The following is an 18776-nucleotide window of genomic DNA, read 5'->3' on the forward strand; positions in this document are numbered from 1 at the left end:
AATTAGCATAGCATTAGCATCCCCACTACTTTTACAGTTTTTGTGTAGCAGCATTTTGGGTATCTGCTGGAAACAATAACACTCAATAGCCAGCTTCAGACCGTCAAGCCAGGCCAGGCCAGGGTAATTTGAGGGGCCACCTGGTGGTAGTCCAGGCTACAAGCCTCATTGGCCTGAGACGTTTGTGTTCAGACTGTCAGGCCATTAGTCTCTCCGCATTACACCTCGACACGCCCTCGCTTGTGAAAACGTCACCAATACCACCCATTTTCAAACAGGATAAGCAGAAAGTCGCGTACAGTATATCTTTCCTATATGCTATCGAAGTCAGTCACCTATTTCTGTCCTTTTACGTGTGTGTGCCACTTAATAGCCTATTCATTTCTATACAAACCAAGACGGCGTATTCTTAAAGAAACTCAAGCACACACAACATACGTGTATCTAAATGAGCTATGTAGCATAAATTACATTTTACCGTGACTCGAAGAGCTGTAAACAGTGTTGTAAGGCTGTGTGTACAAATCCGCTTGGAGCTCCAGTGGAATTTTGATTTCACAAAGATGTGCCACGTGAGTGGCCACCATAGACTGTAAAAAATTGCAACCCACCAGCCCAGCACCAAACTCCAGCGCACAGTAAAGAAAATAGGATTTTGAAAGCAGTAGATGCTCCTGCTAAGAACCAAACCAGACTTTGTTTAAATCTACACATCTATGGCTACTGGAAAATGTAAGGTTGATTTATCAAATGCTATTTTGAAGTATTAAAAAACATCTTTATTTTAGAATTTCTGAATGAAAGGGGCTGAAACTGAAATTGGAGCTTTTACGATAGTTCTTTAAGTAGCCTAGCCTAGGGTATTCCACACTATCGATGGCATAAAACACACTGGCAGGAATAATTTAGTGGGACGCTTGTCTATGTTAATTAACTTCACTTTTAATTTTAGTCTACTGTGATACATGGCGACCTCTGGACAGAGTTAGCCTACTGACAGGCAAACATCTTTAATACGGACGTAACCGCTATCTCTAAACTCGGTGTACTAGCAAATACTGCTGTTTTCATAGCCATTCCATTCTATCATGTTTCTCGACTTCACACACAACAACGTTCTCCGTTGAAACTATAGCTCATCTAACCTGAGCAAGTATACACTTGGTGGCTGACGTGTGTGTGTGTGTGTGTGTGTGTGTGGCATATACTTGGTGGCTGACGTGTGTGTGTGTGTGTGTGGCATACACTTGGTGGCTGACGTGTGTGTGTGTGTGTGTGTGTGTGGCATACACTTGGTGGCTGGTGTGTTACTGTAGCTCAGCAATTTACCATGCTAGTTGGGGGAAACAACATTAGTTGTACACAAACTAGTTGTACACAAACAACATAGAGGGATGTCACTCTTAAAGGAGCCACACCACTTTTACAAGTCTACAGTCTTATGATGACTTAGCGAGAGATAATGTGGAGGTGCAAAATAGTCTTGTTGATTTATTTGTTTAATTGAAATGTGGAGACATTTTGGTTTGAAATAGCCTGTTATAACATATTTTATTTCATACTCATTATTATTTATGTTTTAAGGTTATTGTAACAACCAGTGAGCAAGTGAGGAAAATAAAACCGGTGTTCAGATTCATTGCATTTTTATGCTTAATAGTTATTTTTGCGGTAGAAATATTGGTATCGGCAAATACACAAATGGAAATACTCATACTTGGTTTAATTTGTTTTTTTAATTGTTGCATCCCTAGACTAAAACATTTCAAAATGCACCTGTATTGCTTTTTACATTTTATGACTTTCAGTCAAATAAAATACTTTTTTTCCAGTCATATATTTCATCATTGAATATTTCTTAAAAATAGTGTTAAAATATCATCTCGTCTTGTTTTCATGACCACAATATTGTGTATCGTTTCATCTCATGGGCTGAATCTGTCATCACACCCCTAACCAACACACAATTACACCAACACACCTGACCACACCCACACATCAACACACACATATTACACATACCAGAAAACCTGACCAGAAACACACACATTACGTACACCAACACACAGACAAACACATTATGTTCACCAACACACACCATATTACTGTATACACACTCTGCTCCGCAGGGGAGCAGGGTCTGCTTTGGAGTGGGTTCAGCTGTGTTCCAGGGGTATTTTCATCCCAAAGGCCAAGGGAACTTTATCAGGATGTATAGTACCCTGGATCCATGAAATAACTGGCCTTTAAAAATATATTTTTTTTACATAGGAGTATGAATACTTATGCAACCTGTATTTTAATGAAGAACATTTATTTATTTACGACACATTATTCATTCACAAAGAAAATTGGTGTCCTTAAAGGTTGGATTTTTCCTCATTTTTTAAATTAAGGCATTAAGATCCATTTCCAAAAGATGATTTTTTTTATTAAAAACCCACCATTTGAATTTATACCATTTCTGTCATTTTAATAAATGCTTTACAGTAAATCTATCAAAGCTTTACAGTAAATCTCAGCAGTGGTTCTGTAGAGAGTGAGACGGGTTCAGCAGTAGTTCTGTAGAGAGTGAGACAGGTTCAGCAGTAGTTCTGTATTAGAGAGTAAGAAATGTTTACATCTGGACTACTCTAAACCCATGACCCAGATACCAGCCAGTGTGTGTGTGTAAATACAGCTGTGTCCCCTCCCCAACCTCTGGCCTTTCAGAATGACCAAATAAAAAGAGGCAGACAGGTAAAACAGCACACACACACACAAAATCAACAATACATACACGCAATCACATGTGCATCATTTCTGCACACACACACACACATAAACAGCTGCAGAATCTGGAAAACAGTTGCCACTGTCTCAGCGCTAAGCAACAGCTACTACTCCACCTGAGGGGTGTGTGTGTGCTTATATGTGTGTGGCTGTGTGTATGTGCTTATACTTGCAAGTGTATCTGTGTGGCTGTGTGTGTATATGTGCTTATACTGTGTGTGTGTCCTGAAGTGAGAGGTTAATTTGTTCTGCTTGGAGAACAGGTGCACAAGACAGGAAATTGAAACACACACACACACACACACACACACACACACACACAGCTCCCATTGTATTACTTTTATTGCTGTACACAAACACACATGTTGTCCAAATCCTTCGAAGCCCAAAAACCCACATTATTAAGGCAAAAAGGTATAAAAACATCAAACAATCAAAATAATCACAGCTTTACAAAATCATTTCCCTTCAAAAACATTATGTGGTGGCACGTTCGGTTCGAATAAGACAATACAATCTATCCAATTAAGGGAATAAAAAGGCACTTCTGCCGCAGGTCTACAAAAGGGTGGGGTTGGGGGTGGGGTTGGGGGTGGGGTGGGGGGGCAATTTCCCACACAGATCTCAGGGCCAGACCAGTTTCTGGGGAGACTGAGATTTTAACTGGCCAAGAGTCAAATGAGGCTCAACAGCAAGAACTTCAACATAAAACACCAAATACAGTAAAGTACCGTAAATAAACTTAATCATAAAACACTTAATACAGTACTCTAAATAAACAGCTGCTTCCGAACAACACACATTCTCTCACACACACTCACACACATACATTCTTCCTCATCGACGTCAACATGAGGATGCAACATCGGACTCACCTCAACACACCCTCTCTCTGTCACACACACACCTACTTCACAAGCCTTCATGTAAGGATTTATACACACCAACACATTGCCTCCCCGCCCCCCCCCCCACACACACTAGGGTGATCAGTTGATGATGCAACTAATTAGTGTTTTCTGTAACCTAGTCCTGCACACACACACACTCAACAATAGTGTATGTGCATGAGTGTCTGTATCTGTGTGTGTGTGTGTGTGTGTGTGTGTGTGTGTGTGTGTGTGTGTGTGCAGCATGTTTGAGTGTGTGTGTATGCAGCATGTTTGAGTGTGTGTGTGTGTGTGTGTGTGTGTCGGTGGGAGGATGTATGCAGCATGTTTGAGTGCGTGTGCGTCCTGCTCTCCCTCTCCTGTCTACACGTACATGGCAGTGGACATGAAGCTGCCCCCTCGGTCCAGTGCGGGGGGGTTGGCAGCCTCCTCTCTAGGGTGGGGGGGCTCATATGGAGGCAGGGCCTCGTCTCCCGCTGGCTCCTCCCAGTTGGACGCTGCCCCACTGTCATTGGACAGGTTTTGGGGCTCCTCCTCCTTGTCATGGTAGGCATCCAGATCCTGGGGGACAACAGGAAGTGACATCATCAGAGGTCGGGTCACTCAGGGATTAGATGAAATATCCGCTCTGTTACGTGAGGTATAAATGCCTTTGTGTGTGTGAGCGTGTGTGTATGTGTGTGTGTGTGTGTAGGTATGTATGGGTGTGTGTAAGTATGTATGAGTGTATGGGTGTGTGTGTGTGTGTGGTATTCATCACATCCCACAGGGACCGAGTGACAGAGAGAAGGAGAGATGGAGAGAAAAAAAGAGAGATGAAGAGAGAGATGGAGAGATGAAGAGAGATGGAGAGAAAAAAAGAGATGAAGAGAGAGAGAGATGGAGAGATGAAGAGAGAGATGGAGAGAGAGATTGTTTGGTCTGTTTTTTTCTGTTTCTTTTTGTTTCTTTTTTCTCATAAATAGTGCATCTTATAACGACTACCACACACACACGCACGCACGCATACACACACACACACACACACACACACACACACACACACGCAGTGGGGTCGTTATTAGGCCTGGGCATTCAGGGCTATAGCATTGCGCATGTAGCCTATTCGCTTTGAATGACGTGAAAGTAAGACATTAAAAAGTAAACAAAAGTTTAGGTTGCTTTTGACATACCACTGGTAGGCGTACAATGAAACAAAACTGGTGCCCTACTGATTCTGTTGTCTCTGAAAGTTTGGGTAATTGACTGATTTAACTACTACTTTAGGCTACACCTGCTTTTAAAAGGCGGAACATTTTCACTGCAAAACGTGTGCCTATCCACTCCTATATATAGCCTATCCACTCTTGTGATATACTGTAGCCTATCCACTCTTGTGAGCCGTCATGTAGCCTACCCACTCTTGTGATATAGCCTATCCACTCTTGTGAGCTGTCATGTAGCCTACCCACTCTTGTGATATAGCCTATCCACTCTTGTGAGCTGTCATGTAGCCTATCCACTCTTGTGTTCTGTCATGTAGCCTATCCACTCTTGTGATATAGCCTATCCACTCTTGTGAGCTGTCATATAGCCTATCCACTCTTGTGAGCTGTCATGTAGCCTATCCACTCTTGTGATATAGCCTATCCACTCTTGTGAGCTGTCATATAGCCTCAGCTCAGCCAGGTTCGCTTGTGCAGTCAGGATGTATGAATGTGAACGAAAATATGCACTTCCCCAGCAGCACTAGACCGTCTTAAATATGCCCTTCTCCAGCAGCACTAGACCGCCTTAAATAAACAAGGCTAGTTACATGGTGGAACGAGCCGAACAACATGAACATAAACAAGGCTAGTTACATGGTGGAACGCGCCAAACAGATTTCTATTGATTTCATTGGTGATGAAATGTCTGAGCTTGGCGAAGCCCCCGATGTTGAGACATCCTAATGACGCCCCTGCACACACACACACACACACACACACAATTTTTCATTAATAGTGTATCTTATAAAATGTCAATAATAAATGCCTGCTACAGCATATCAGCCTCGTAGCTTCATGCTATTAAAGCATTTGATTTAACTTGAGGGGGAAAGAGATGAACATATGTTTCTAAGTGCTGGTTTTCGTGTTCTTAGTGCTGGTTTTTGTGTTCTAAGTTCTCACCGTCACTGGCTCCATGTTCTGTCTCTCATAGTTCATATAATCCAGAGGATGCTCAGAACCGCCATCATGACCCGTGTTCACCTGAATAAGAGGACAAACACACACACAAACAGGACACAACTCATCAGGACTGAATAACCCTTTCTACTACCCACAGATGCAGACCACACTCACACACACACACAGTCACGTGCACACACCCACACACACCAGACAATACCACATTCATGCACACACACACCAGAAAGTACTACTACACACATGCATACCACACACACCACACAGTAACACTCACCACACAGTACAACACACACCTCACAGTACCACACACACTACACATACATCACACAGTACCCCCTCCCCCCCACATCATCAGAAAGTACCACATGCATGCACACACACAGTACCCCCCCCCCACACACACACACCACACACATGAACACACCACCCAGTGCATACTTGTGTACTAACTCTGATCTCCATACTTATGTACATACTTATGTAGTATCTCTGAGCTGCATACTTGGGTACTAACTCTGGGCTGCATACTTGTGTACTAACTCTCAGCTGCATACTTGAGTACTAACTCTGAGCTGCGTACTTGTGTACTAACTCTTAGCTGCATACTTGTGTACTAACTCTGAGCTGCATACTTGTGTACTAACTCTGAGCTGTGTATACATTTGTACTAACTTTGAGCTGCATACTTGTGTACTAACTCTGGGATGCATACTTGTGTACTAACTCCCAGCTGCATACTTGTGTACTAACTCCCAGCTGCATACTTGTGTACTAACTCCCAGCTGCATACTTGTGTACTAACTCTGAGCTGCATACTGTACTTGTGTACTAACTCTAAGCTGCATACTTGTGTACTAACTCTGGGCTGCATACTTGTGCACTAACTCTGAGCTGCATACTTGTGCACTAACTCTGAGCTGCGTATAGCTGAGTACTCACCGGCTGAAAGGAGGCGTTGTTTTTCTTTGGAGGTGGGGGCTTATGGGATGGTGGACCACTGCAATACACACAGTTTGACCTTCAGTGAGTGTGTATATCTCTTGGAGAGTGTGTGTTTGTGGGTGTATCTGTCAGTGAGTGTGTGTATCTCTTGCACTGGATAAGTGTCGAGTTCACTCGGGTGAGCGTATGTCTGAAGAACAAAGGTAGTTTCACATCTATCTCTTTTAAGTAGCCTACAACAAGTTGGTAAACTACCACCATTGCAGCAATAACTTAAGCTATTGATAAAATCACACGTGATCAAAGTGCTATGTTAGCCTATTCACATAGCCTTTAGGGTTTAGGCTACCACTTAGATGAAAAAGACGTGCTAGAAGAAAAGACGGTCTTAAAAGGGCAACTTGTGGTACCCAGGATCTTCTTATTTTGAGTACATCTTGGGGACGGACAGGCTACGTGTTGCCCTTTAAGGACGTATAAAAAAGGCTACGTGTTGCCCTTTTCAGGACACATAAAATGGGCTACATGTTTACAGACATTGGATGGGTTGCACCAACAAGGTTTAAATTAATCTTGGTTTAGGCCTAATCAAGGATTTGTAGATCTAGGTTTAAATTTAATTCGAGCTATGTTGTACCTCTTCATTTTAAGCATGGTTTAACAAATCCACAATTAAAACCTTAACCTGTGATTAACAACCTTGAGTGGTTGGTTGCACCAACAAGGATTAAGTTTTAACCAGCACCAAACTTTAAACCTAGTTTAAAGATAATCGGGTCACTGCCATGTTTAATTGCATACATGATTTTTAAAATTTAATCTTATTACAGATTACTAGTTTAATCGGTATCGTAAACGTGCTAATTACCAACCATTTCGAAGATTCTAAAATAACAATGTTTTTTAATACTTCAAAATAACATTTGCTAAATGAACCTTACATTTTTCAGTAGCCATAGGTGTATAGATTTGAAGGAAATCTAGTTTGGTTCTTACCGGGGCTTTTACTGCCTGAAATATCTGATTTTGTTTACCATGCTCGGAGTTTAGTGCTGGGCGCCTATTCCCAACTAGCCTAGAAATCTAGACGCGCCCCTAGCGGCAGCAAATTACATTTGCTGCCAGGGCTAGTCTAGCAACTCTCCGTTGACTTGTAAGCTCTAGAAATCGAAACTAAATCTGGCATTGAAATCGTGTATAGATTCGTTTGTTGGGCTTAACATAATGATTGATGGCAGAGTTGCAACGGTTTGGCTTGAATTCCCTGCTACTTGAAAACAAATATCCTATTGCGTTCTATTGCGTGCAGAGGGAATTTGAAAGACAACTGATTATCCCGACCCTCGGACTGAGCACTGCGAACGGTGAGTGCCCAGACCCTACATTTTAATGTGGGTCTGGCTCGCCAGGCTAATTCCCAACCTTTCTCACGGCACATCAGCAGTTAGCTCGAGAATTCTCGTAGCAATTCAAAATTCCACTGGAGCTCCAAGCGGATTTGTACAACCTTACAACACTGTTTACAGCTCTTCGAGTCACGGTAAAATGTGATTTTTTGGTACATAGCTAATTTAGATAAACTTATGGTGTGGGTGCTTGCGTTTCTTTAGGAATCCGCCGTCTTGGTTTGTATAGAAATGAATATTAAGTGACACATACACGTAAGAGGTTGGACATACGTGACTGTTGGTAATATGTGACGTTCCGATACCTCCTTTAAAATTCCTCATAAAACTCCACAGGGTCTCTTATTCCCTTTGTGGAACTCGATTTTCTTCAATCCATCTAATGCTGCCATTTTTAGAAATGGAAACCACCTCAGCAGCAGGTTTAAATGAATCCCTAACTGAAATTCAAATCTGAGTTTACAGCAGTTTGAGTAACAGGATTACAATGAATCCAGGTTTCTGTGAACATTTAAAAGAAGATTAAAACGATGGATGAACCTTGATCTAATCCAGGTTAAAACTTAATTCTTGTTGGTGCCACCCACACCCACCCATATTAGCCTTATTAATCATCATTATTGATTGACAGCCTATATTGTGCGTCAACCGTGGCTCCTCGCCCAACTTTAACCACCAGAAGTTTTTAGTCCAGGCGTGTCCCACCCGTGCTGTCCGTGCATGACAATCACGTCTGAACACTCGACTGCGTTTACTCGTCATTGTCCAGAGGTCATGTCTGAAAACAGCTTTGGTGTGTGTGCGTGTGTGTGTGTGTGTGTGTGTATATGTGTGTGAGACTCACTCTGCATTCTTGGCCTGTCGGTGCTTCCGGATGAGAACGACTGCCGTGGCAATAAAAGCCAGCAGGATGATGACCCCGAGAATTCCGCCGATGATGGAGCCCGTGGTCGCTCCCTTCACTGGGAGACGGATGGCTACGAGAGAGAGAAATAGAGAGAGAGAGAGAGAGAGAGAGAAGGAGAGGGAGGGAAGACAAAGTAATATTTAAACTGATGTTTTTTATTTGAGTGAGTCAAAATACTCTAAACATATGATAGATACACACACACACACACACACACACACGCACACACAAACACGTACACACACACCCCCCCCTCTCCTTCTGTCTCTTATGTCAAGGGCTCCTCTCAGAGTTCCGTTAAGGTGCTCATCAGTAGTGTAATCAATCCAATGGGTTACCATTGGTTACCGCTGGGATGCAGTCACCACGGAGACAAAAGCAGTAATGAAGCAGACTCTTTACACAGAGGAGACACCATGCAGGGACACTGATTTGAGCTGTGTGTGTGCGTGTGTGTTGTGTTGTGTGTGCATGTGTGTGTGTGTGTGACAGGAGCCATGAGCAATGTACTAATGCTGTGAGATCAGTAATGAACAGCAAGGCCAGATCTGATTGGCACAAACACACAAACACGGTACATGGACTAGCAGACACACACACACACACACACACACCAGCAGTGATTAAACACACACAAACCAGGGCTGATTAAACACACACACACACCACCTTTTTCTAAAACAGACATACACATACGTACACACACACACAAACACAGCAGCTCTGGTTAAATCCTCCAGTCCAGCCTACACTTCAGTCAGAGATCCTGAGGTGCTGCTATTCCACTCATGACCACAGGAGGACAGTAGAGCTCTGTCCTTCACTGAGGCTGACCACACAGAACACACAGAACCACCGTTCTTCTCCTCTCTATATCACACCACAGTTTCTCTCTCTCTCTCTCTCTATGCTATGCATCTTGGGTATATTTTGAACGGAAGGCTGACTGAGTGTGTGTGAATCTGAGTCTTTTTCCAGACACAGTACACAGACACACACACCCACACACACCAACACACACACACACACACACACCTTGTCTTTCTCTCCCCTCCATTCTCATACGAGTTAATCTTGAAATTCTCTTTCTGTCTCCTCTCTGTCTCTCCATCTCTCTCTGTCTCCATCTCTCTTTCTCCATCTCTCTCTCTCCCTCCATTTCTCTCATTCTCTTTCTCTCTCCATCTCTCTTTCCATCTCTCTCTCCATCTCTCCCTCTCCATCTCTCTTTCTCTCTCCATCTCTCTCTTGTTCTCCTTCTCATATTCATATTCAAGTTGTTGCTATCAGAGGAGTATGATAAACCACAAATAAATTTAAAGAGCAACAGAAGAAGCAGCATGGTGTGTGTGTGTGTGTTTTTTGACACATTTCACCAAGTACGGCTATTTTCTTTCTCTCTTTGTCTCCATCTCTTCATCCTGTTCTCTCTCTTTCCGTCCTGTTAACTCTGTGTGTGTGTGTGTGTGTCTCCTGTTCTCTCTCTCTCAGTAATTTGGTGATGCATGAAGGCTGTGGATGTCTGCCACCTCTTCTCTAATGAAATATCTCAGAGCACACACACACACAACACACACACACCGACCACTGCCATCTCATTCCTATCCTCAGTTATGTCCCCTATGTCCCTCACACACACACACACACACACACACACGCACACACACACACACACACACACACACACACACACAGAGCCACATCACTCACAAACAAGCCACACTTTTCACTTCACACATACATACACATACACCACAATTCTCACTTTGCACACACTCAGATTCAAACCAGTGTGCATGTGTGTGTGTATGTGAATGTGTATGTGTGTGTGTGAGAGAGTGAGTGAGTGAGTGTGTGAGTGAGAAGTTTTCTCAGGTGTGTGTCTTTCATATATGTATAACTGTCCTTGTTTGTGTGTTTGTGTTTGTGTGAAGTAACATTTGTTGTATGAGTGTGTGTGTGTGTGTGTGTGTAGATGACCATAGATATATACACTAGATGTCGCCTTGACTACTGCTGTTCATTGGAACGAATGCGTCAATCGAGACGCCATCTTGCTTCAGTGATCCACTCCTCTATAATGCATTAGCGTCAATCTGGGCAAAGATCTAGCGAAAATAAAATCACCATAAATCGTCAAAATCTCAAGCAATTATCTAATTTTTTGGGTTGTTCCAACTGACAGGCATGTATTTATGGTTGAGTCTACAGAAAACTAAGTTTAAGACGATAATAAAGATACATTTTACCCGTCTAGCCCCATAGACTCCCATTCATTCTGCACTAGCTAGCGGCGGCCCCTAGAGGAACAATGAGTAAACTGCAACCAGGTTCGATACAATGAAAGTAAACAGGCTCTTCGTAGACAGGCTCTGGTTGAGGCCACATACCCCTCGTCTCGTTTACTCATGTAAGTTGTAATCTCACCAGAAGTTGCTGTAGATCTGTAGAACATTTACCTCTGCTACTACATAGGCTACGCCAGTCGTTACTTTTATATGCATGGGTCAGTGCCATGGGCAAACGAGATGTAGCTGAATTCATAAATGACAAAACCATGAGAAAGGTGATTTTCTTACGTTTCAACAACAAAGAAGCCGATCTGCCATCATTGTGAGAAGTTCCCAAATTTGTCGCTAATCGCTAAAAAGGTTTTCTATCGCTGGGGATGGCCAAACGTCGCTAAATAGGTAACGCTGACAATACAGGAGAACTAGTTTAGCGATTCAGGTCCCTGTACAAAGATGGCGGCGGTGTTGACGCATGCTGAGAAGCAGAAGGCGACATCTAGTGTATATATCTATGGTAGATGACTAGCACTTGTATTATGTGTGAAGTGAGGTGTGTGTGTGTGTGTGTGTGTGTGTGTGTGTGTGTGTGTGTGTGTGTGTGTGTGTATGTTCTTAAATGTGTGTGGCTTGTGCACACACACTCACACACACACACACGTTATCTTGTATGACAATGTGTGAGTCGATGTAGAGAGGTTAGTGAGCAGTGAAATGATCCTGTCTGCTCAACAATCTTCACACACACATATACAAACACACACACACACATACTGTACACACACACACACACACACACACACACACACACACACAGTTCCTTCGTTTGTGTTTTAGGAACAGGAGATGAGAAGACCAAAAGTGGCCAAAAAGGGATGGAGAGAGGGAGAGAGAGGGAGGAGGGAGAGAAAGACGACATGCATGGAGAGGGGGGGGAGAGAGAAAGACGAGAGAAAGACGACATGCATGGAGAGGGGGGGGGGACACGCATGGCTGAGGATGACGGGCAGATTTAGGAATCGAGGAGCAGGTGAAGAGAGAGAGATAGTCAAGTGATATGCGCTGAGAAACTAAAAAAGAAAGAAAGAAAGCAAGCCCTGTCTCCATCAGCAGCAGATTTAGAGTAGCTACACTGCACGCCATCTCTCCCTCTCTCCATTCCACTCTCTCTCTGTATCCCTCCATTCTCCTTTATCTCTCTCTCTCCATTCCACTCTATCCCTCTCTCTCTCTCTCACTTCATTCCCCTCTATCACTTCATTTCTCTCACACATCCATTTTCAGTCCCTTTCTCCACCTTCAATCAATAAAATGTGATAAGAGACAGCTAGCCACGCACACGCACACGCACACACACATACACGTAGATGACCTGTCTGTCCATTTCCTGTGCTGATGAGACCTCAGGGGAGAGGAGAGGAAATTAAGTCAGAAAATCCTCAAAAAAAAACCAGGCGGAAATCCTCACTGCACACCCCCACCTGTGTGTGTGTGTGAGTGTGTATGTGAGAGTGAGAGAGATAGTGAGAGTGTATGTGTGTGTGTGTGTGTGTGTGTGTGTGTGTGTGAGTGAGAGTGTGAGAGAGAGAGTGTAAGTGAGTGTATGTGTGTGTGAGTGAGAGTGAGAGAGTGTAAGTGAGTGTATGTGTGTGTGTGTCTGTGTGTGTGTGTTTGTGTGAGTGAGAGTGTGTATGTGTGTGTGTGTGTGTGAGAGAGAGCAGGTCCTCCAGCTCCACTGTAAAAGGGATTTGATTGCCAGTGTTGCAGAGTGTGACATCAGGGAGGAGCCATGACCCAGTGACAGAGAGAGGGGGGAGTGTGTGTGTGTGTGTATGTGTGTGTGTGTGTGTGTGTGTGTGTGTGTGTGTGTGTGTGTGTGAGAGAGAAAGAGAGAGAGAGAGAGGGGAGGGAATGCGTGTGTGTGTGTGTGTGTGAGAATGAAAGTGTGTGTGTGAGAACGAGAGAAAGAGAGAGAGTGAGTATGTGTGATGTCACCACTGACAACATGAGGCTCCAGAGCTGCAATCAACAGACACACACCTCAGACGGAACCGACAGACACACACTTCAGACGGAACCGACAGACACACACTTCAGACGGAACTGACAGACACACACTTCAGACGGAACCGACAGACACACACTTCAGACGGAATCGACACACACTTCAGACTAAAGCAACAGACACACACTTCAGACGGAACCGACAAACACAATTCAGACGGAACCGACAAACACACTTCAGACCAAATCAACAGACACACACTTCAGACAGAACCGACAAACACACACTTCAGACGGAACCGACAGTGACGACGAGCCACCAACGGGGCAACTCGGGTAGTAAAATCTTCGCCCAGTTTCCCACCTCTTATTCCCACATGAGGTGACGTGAACGATGATGTTTTTCCCATGCGCATGAATGCACCGACACTAGCCACCTCCCGTTGGTGAATATTTCCTCTTGTATACAGTTAGGAACAAAACTATTCATCCCCCTGGCAAATATTGATTAAATGTTGATTTTCTCTTCACCAATATGTTCTTTCTGACTGAAAATGACACTGCCACATGCAAATAGGTTGTAAGACAATGTGGTAGAAACACAAGCATTTCCCTCTTTTTTTATGAAAAATGGCATGTCCAAAATTATTTACACCCTTTTTAAATAATCAGTGGAAACATCCATGTCTCCACAATGATTCTAGACCACACACTTTTAGCAGCAATCCAGGTTTTGAGGCAGGAACGATCCTTTGCCATCACTCTGGCCTTGAGCCCACTTTTTGACAGATTGAGGTCTGCACTCTGGCTGGGTCACTCTAAAATGTTCTCTGTAAGCCATTTCTTGCCTTGTGTGGCTGTATGTTTTGGATCATTGTGTGGTTTAATGGTCCGATGCCAACTATTGGGGCAGGTCTCTCGGCAGACTGCCTGATCTTTTCCTCCATAATCTTAATGTAGTTTTAGTGTTACCGTTTACTTTGAGAGGAGCAGAATAGAACTGGTCAATATATGTGCGTCAGATGTACAGTATGTTGACAAAATGTTCAATGTGTGATATCACAAAATATATACATAAATATATAAATAAATTATATTTACATAAGCCACCATGTTGCCTGGCTCTCCTATCAAATAGGTTAGGCTTACATAAGACGCAACCAACTCAATGAATAAGGTCTCAATTTATTTTTCATTCAACAGGTTTTTTTTTTTTATTGCATTCCATTCCATTCATTCCACAGTGTGTACTGTCCAATCAATAAATCACTCCATAAAACCTTAAGGCACCCAACAACGAGGTTAAGAACGGAAGGCACTGAACAGTACTAAACTACAACAAACTAACTATTCTGCAGCTCCAACTTCAATTTCTCTTTCTGGAGCTGCAAAACTTCAATTTCGAGCAGCAATTTCCTCCCTTCCAGTTGAAGACGTTGGTATTGCTCGTCTAGCACCCTGGACATAGTTGTTGCTCTTGGTACTGAGGGGAAACCAGCTGTAGCTGCCTCTTCCTGTCCACCCCCTGTCCTCCCTCCTGCTCCCTGCCACTCCTTCCCCACTGTCCTGCTCTGGTCATCACCACCACACACACATGGGGTTGCTAAGGAAAATAAACACAGACAGCACTAATGTTACCATATGAATGCAGATATCCACATTACACAGCGTCCTCGTAGGCTGAGCTGTATTGTTGATTCACGAGCTAGCAAGCTTATCGGTTTACATTAGAACATTTCAACTTGGCTTTATTAGCATATCAAATGTACGGTCATGAGACAAAACTTTTCTTTCTAATTAATATCTTTAAGTCACATTAAATATGAATAGCCTAATGTTACCTGTATTCTCCTCTTAGCTGTCCTTGGTCTGTCCCTCTTGACGTGAGGTAACGTAAACTATGCAGTAGGCCTATACATGGGTAAAACTCCCTCCCGCCTGCCTTAAAGGGGTATTAATGCTGCGGTCCAGTCGTCTAAAGGGCTCTTCTTACGAGTAGTAAAAATGACCGAAAAACAAGAAGTTACACAAAATGACGCACGCCACCCTAAAGTTGTCTGACGAGAAGCGATCTCGTACAAATCAAAGGACCCCCAGTTCATACAGAGTTCTTACCACAAGGAAGTTACGTCATTTCAAGTGGCAGGTTGTCAAAACGTACAACAGGAATGCACAATTACAGCTTGTCACAACATACAACAGGAACGCACGATTACAGGTTGTCACAACGTACAACAGGAACGCACGATTACAGTCGCCGTTTCCAACCTAGCGCACACCAGTGTGACGTCAAAATGACATTGATCCCTTTGGCACACAACGAATTTCAGCCTCGCGCAGACAGCTCCTTCACAGGTGTATCCTTTCGGTGTGTGGTTGCGTCTGGATCAGAAGCAGGACGGACTAGCTAGAGGCCAAGATCAGGTTCATTCATAAATCATTAGGACAACACATCGGCATTTCATATAGCCTAGCCCACATCTTAAATAAACTGCGAGTCATTTAAATAACATTACTGTAGTCATGAAATTTGAATTGTCAGTTTGAGAAGATAGGGAAGTTACCAGCGAGAGTTGAAGTTCGGAGGACTGATTTTTTACAGTTGTGAACTTTTAATAAGTCAGCTGGAGAAGTTAACAAATTTACCAGCGAGAGTTGTAACACGGGGAATTAACAAAAAAGAAGGACCCAGGGACATGACAATAATCCAGCAAAAGGTAATAAAGAGATTTATTTTCAAGACCTAAAAAAAAATCTCTTTCCCCTTAGGAAATGACACATACAGTACTCATCTCTCACTGCCAGCCAGATAGCCGCACACACCTTGTTTGTAAACAGCAGCAACCGAGGTCTGAAGTATCATCAACCGTAACACAACCACAATACACCTCGGTAACAGATGCCGTAAGCCCATGTAAAGTAAATAAGAAGCGTCTCCATCAACGCATTCAGTGGAAGCGTGTGTGTGCACCGTAATGCTGCTGATATTTCTAATGCTGCTGCTACCATTTCTAATGCTGCTGCTGCTGCTGCTATTTCTAATGCTGCTGCTGCTACCATTGCTAATGCTGCTGCTGCTACCATTGCTAATGCTGCTGCTGCTACCATTTCTAATGCTGCTGCTACCATTTCTAATGCTGCTGCTGATATTTCTAATGCTGCTGCTGCTGCTATTTCTAATGCTGCTGCTGCTACCATTGCTAATGCTGCTGCTGCTACCATTGCTAATGCTGCTGCTGCTACCATTTCTAATGCTGCTGCTGATATTTCTAATGCTGCTGCTGCTGATATTTCTAATGCTGCTGCTGCTACCATTGCTAATGCTGCTGCTGCTACCATTGCTAATGCTGCTGCTGCTACCATTTCTAATGCTGCTGCTGCTGCTACCATTTTTGCTGCTGCTGCTGCTACCATTTCTAATGCTGCTGCTACCATTTCTAATGCTGCTGCTACTGCTGTATCAGCCCGCCTCAGTCTTAATCTGCTCTGAGTCCACACACACACACTCATGCATTTAAACCGGCTGGGGATTAAACTGCTGTCAGTGACACTGTTCCTGCTCGTGTGTGCGTGTGAGAGATGCTGATCGCGCTCTCCAGGGAGGCCGTGTGGTTTCTGCCACAGCGCGTTAGAGCTCAGGTCATTGCCACAGGAGGAAGCTGCACCCGCTCACCCTACCGCAAGGTCACTCATCCCCCTGTGTGTGTGTGTGTGTGGGGGGGGGGGGGACACAGGATTCTATGGAACACAGAGGATTCTACCAAAGATTCTTCAGATGATGAACTGCCTTAGATTTACTAATGATTTCATAGAACTTTTACAGGACTCTAATATGGAACATGTAGCCTACTATAGGGTTCTACAAGGACTCTAATATGGAACATGTAGCCTACTGTAGGGTTCTACAAGGACTCCAATATGGAACATGTAGCCTACTGTAGGGTTCTACAAGGGACTCTACTCCAACAACTAAACAACGGCATCTCTCTCTCTCTCTCAATTCAACACTGATTAAGGAAGTCGACTCTTCTCACACACACACAGACACGTACCCCATTCAGCTCTAGTTTTCAACCCTGTCTGTCTGCCTGTCTCTCTCTCTCTCTCTCTCTCTCTCTCTATCTCTATCTCTCTCTCTCATACATACACACACTTCATTTGGCGCCTGTTTTTAACCCAGCATTTCTCTTCTGAGGGTTCTTGGTGATATGCTGTGGCATTAATTGATCTTTAACGAGGCTTTGCCACACAGTGTTCCACTGTGGTTGGAGGGGGGGGGGGGGGGGAGGGGGGGTCTCCAGGGGTGAGTAAGGAGCCAGCCAATCCTATGAGTTCATGCTTATCGCCACGGAGACGGCACATACTCGCACACAGACACACACACACATAATGACAGTTTGCCATTTAGGAGGCTATGTGTGTGCATGAGGGGAGGGTGTGTGTGAAAAGAACAAACCTTGCTTGGGGGTGACCAGTAGCATTCATGACCAATGCAAGCTGCCACAACTCACTAACATGCAGAGATTATCACACACACACACACACAGATACAGAACAGTGTGTGCAAACAGGACAAGCACTGTAAACAGCATTAGAGGCCAATAATAAAATTCTATAAATAATAAACAATAACCAATCAAAAAAGGTTATCAAACACCCTTATATGGGCTGTAGGAGGCCATGCCCGCACGCAAACACACATGCATGACTTGACATTCTGTGTGTATGTTTTATGCTGTTTTGTTTGGGTAACATTTCAATATAATTTATAGGCTACAAACTAAAATTCAATGCCCCATTCAGAACAATATTAAGCTCAACATTATTCCTCATCTCTGCTGCAAGTGATCATTGTGGATCAGCCCATATGGAGTTTGCCCCACCTATATGGAGTTTGCCCCACCTATAGAGTTTGCCCCGCCTATATGAAGTACTGCTGCCTGCATCAGTCCTGCTGTCAGAGGTGGAGACTAAATATCTCTACAGCTATAAAACGTCTCTCTCTCTTGTGTGTGTGTGTGTGTGTGTGTGTGTGTGTGTGTGTGTGTGTGTGTGTCGCTGTGTGTTTCGGCATGTGTGTGTGTGTGTGTGCACGTGAGTTTGTGTGTGTGTGTGTAGGTGTATGTGTGAGAGTATCGCCGTGTGTGTGTGTGTGTGTGTGTGTGTGTGTGTGCGCGCGTCGGCGTATGTGTGTGTGTGTGTGTGTGTGTGTGTGTGTGTGTGTGTCTGAGGTTGAGTGAGTGGTGTGGCATTGGTTTCTGGTTTCGCTGTTCCGCAGGGACAATGCCATAACTCACACACAACTGAGAGAGGGATGGAGAGAGAGAGAGATACAGAGCGCAAGAGAGATGGAGTGAGTGAGAGATGGAGCGAGAGAGAGATGGAGCGAGAGAGAG

General features: G+C 43.8%; 1 protein-coding gene across 1 annotated transcript in view; it reads right to left on the reverse strand.

Annotated features, from left to right (window-relative positions):
• Positions 1-3096: 3096 nt before the first annotated feature.
• LOC143119250 (nectin-2) overlaps positions 3097-18776 on the reverse strand; it is a 111724-nt gene continuing 96044 nt past the window's right edge. Inside the window, exons 7-10 of the mRNA XM_076280620.1 lie at positions 9026-9158; positions 6773-6830; positions 5813-5893; positions 3097-4223 (exon numbers count right to left, since the gene is read on the reverse strand). Of these exons, the coding sequence (XP_076136735.1) occupies positions 4026-4223; positions 5813-5893; positions 6773-6830; positions 9026-9158 (470 nt within the window). The 3' untranslated portion in view covers positions 3097-4025. The remainder of the gene's footprint in view (positions 4224-5812; positions 5894-6772; positions 6831-9025; positions 9159-18776) is intronic.

The sequence above is a fragment of the Alosa pseudoharengus genome, unplaced genomic scaffold (assembly GCF_046254945.1).
Source record: "Alosa pseudoharengus isolate Yale_2024_CS ecotype anadromous, Long Island Sound unplaced genomic scaffold, YU_APseudo_1.1 YU_APseudo_1.1_scf_12, whole genome shotgun sequence".
NCBI classification, from domain to species: Eukaryota; Metazoa; Chordata; class Actinopteri; order Clupeiformes; family Clupeidae; genus Alosa; species Alosa pseudoharengus.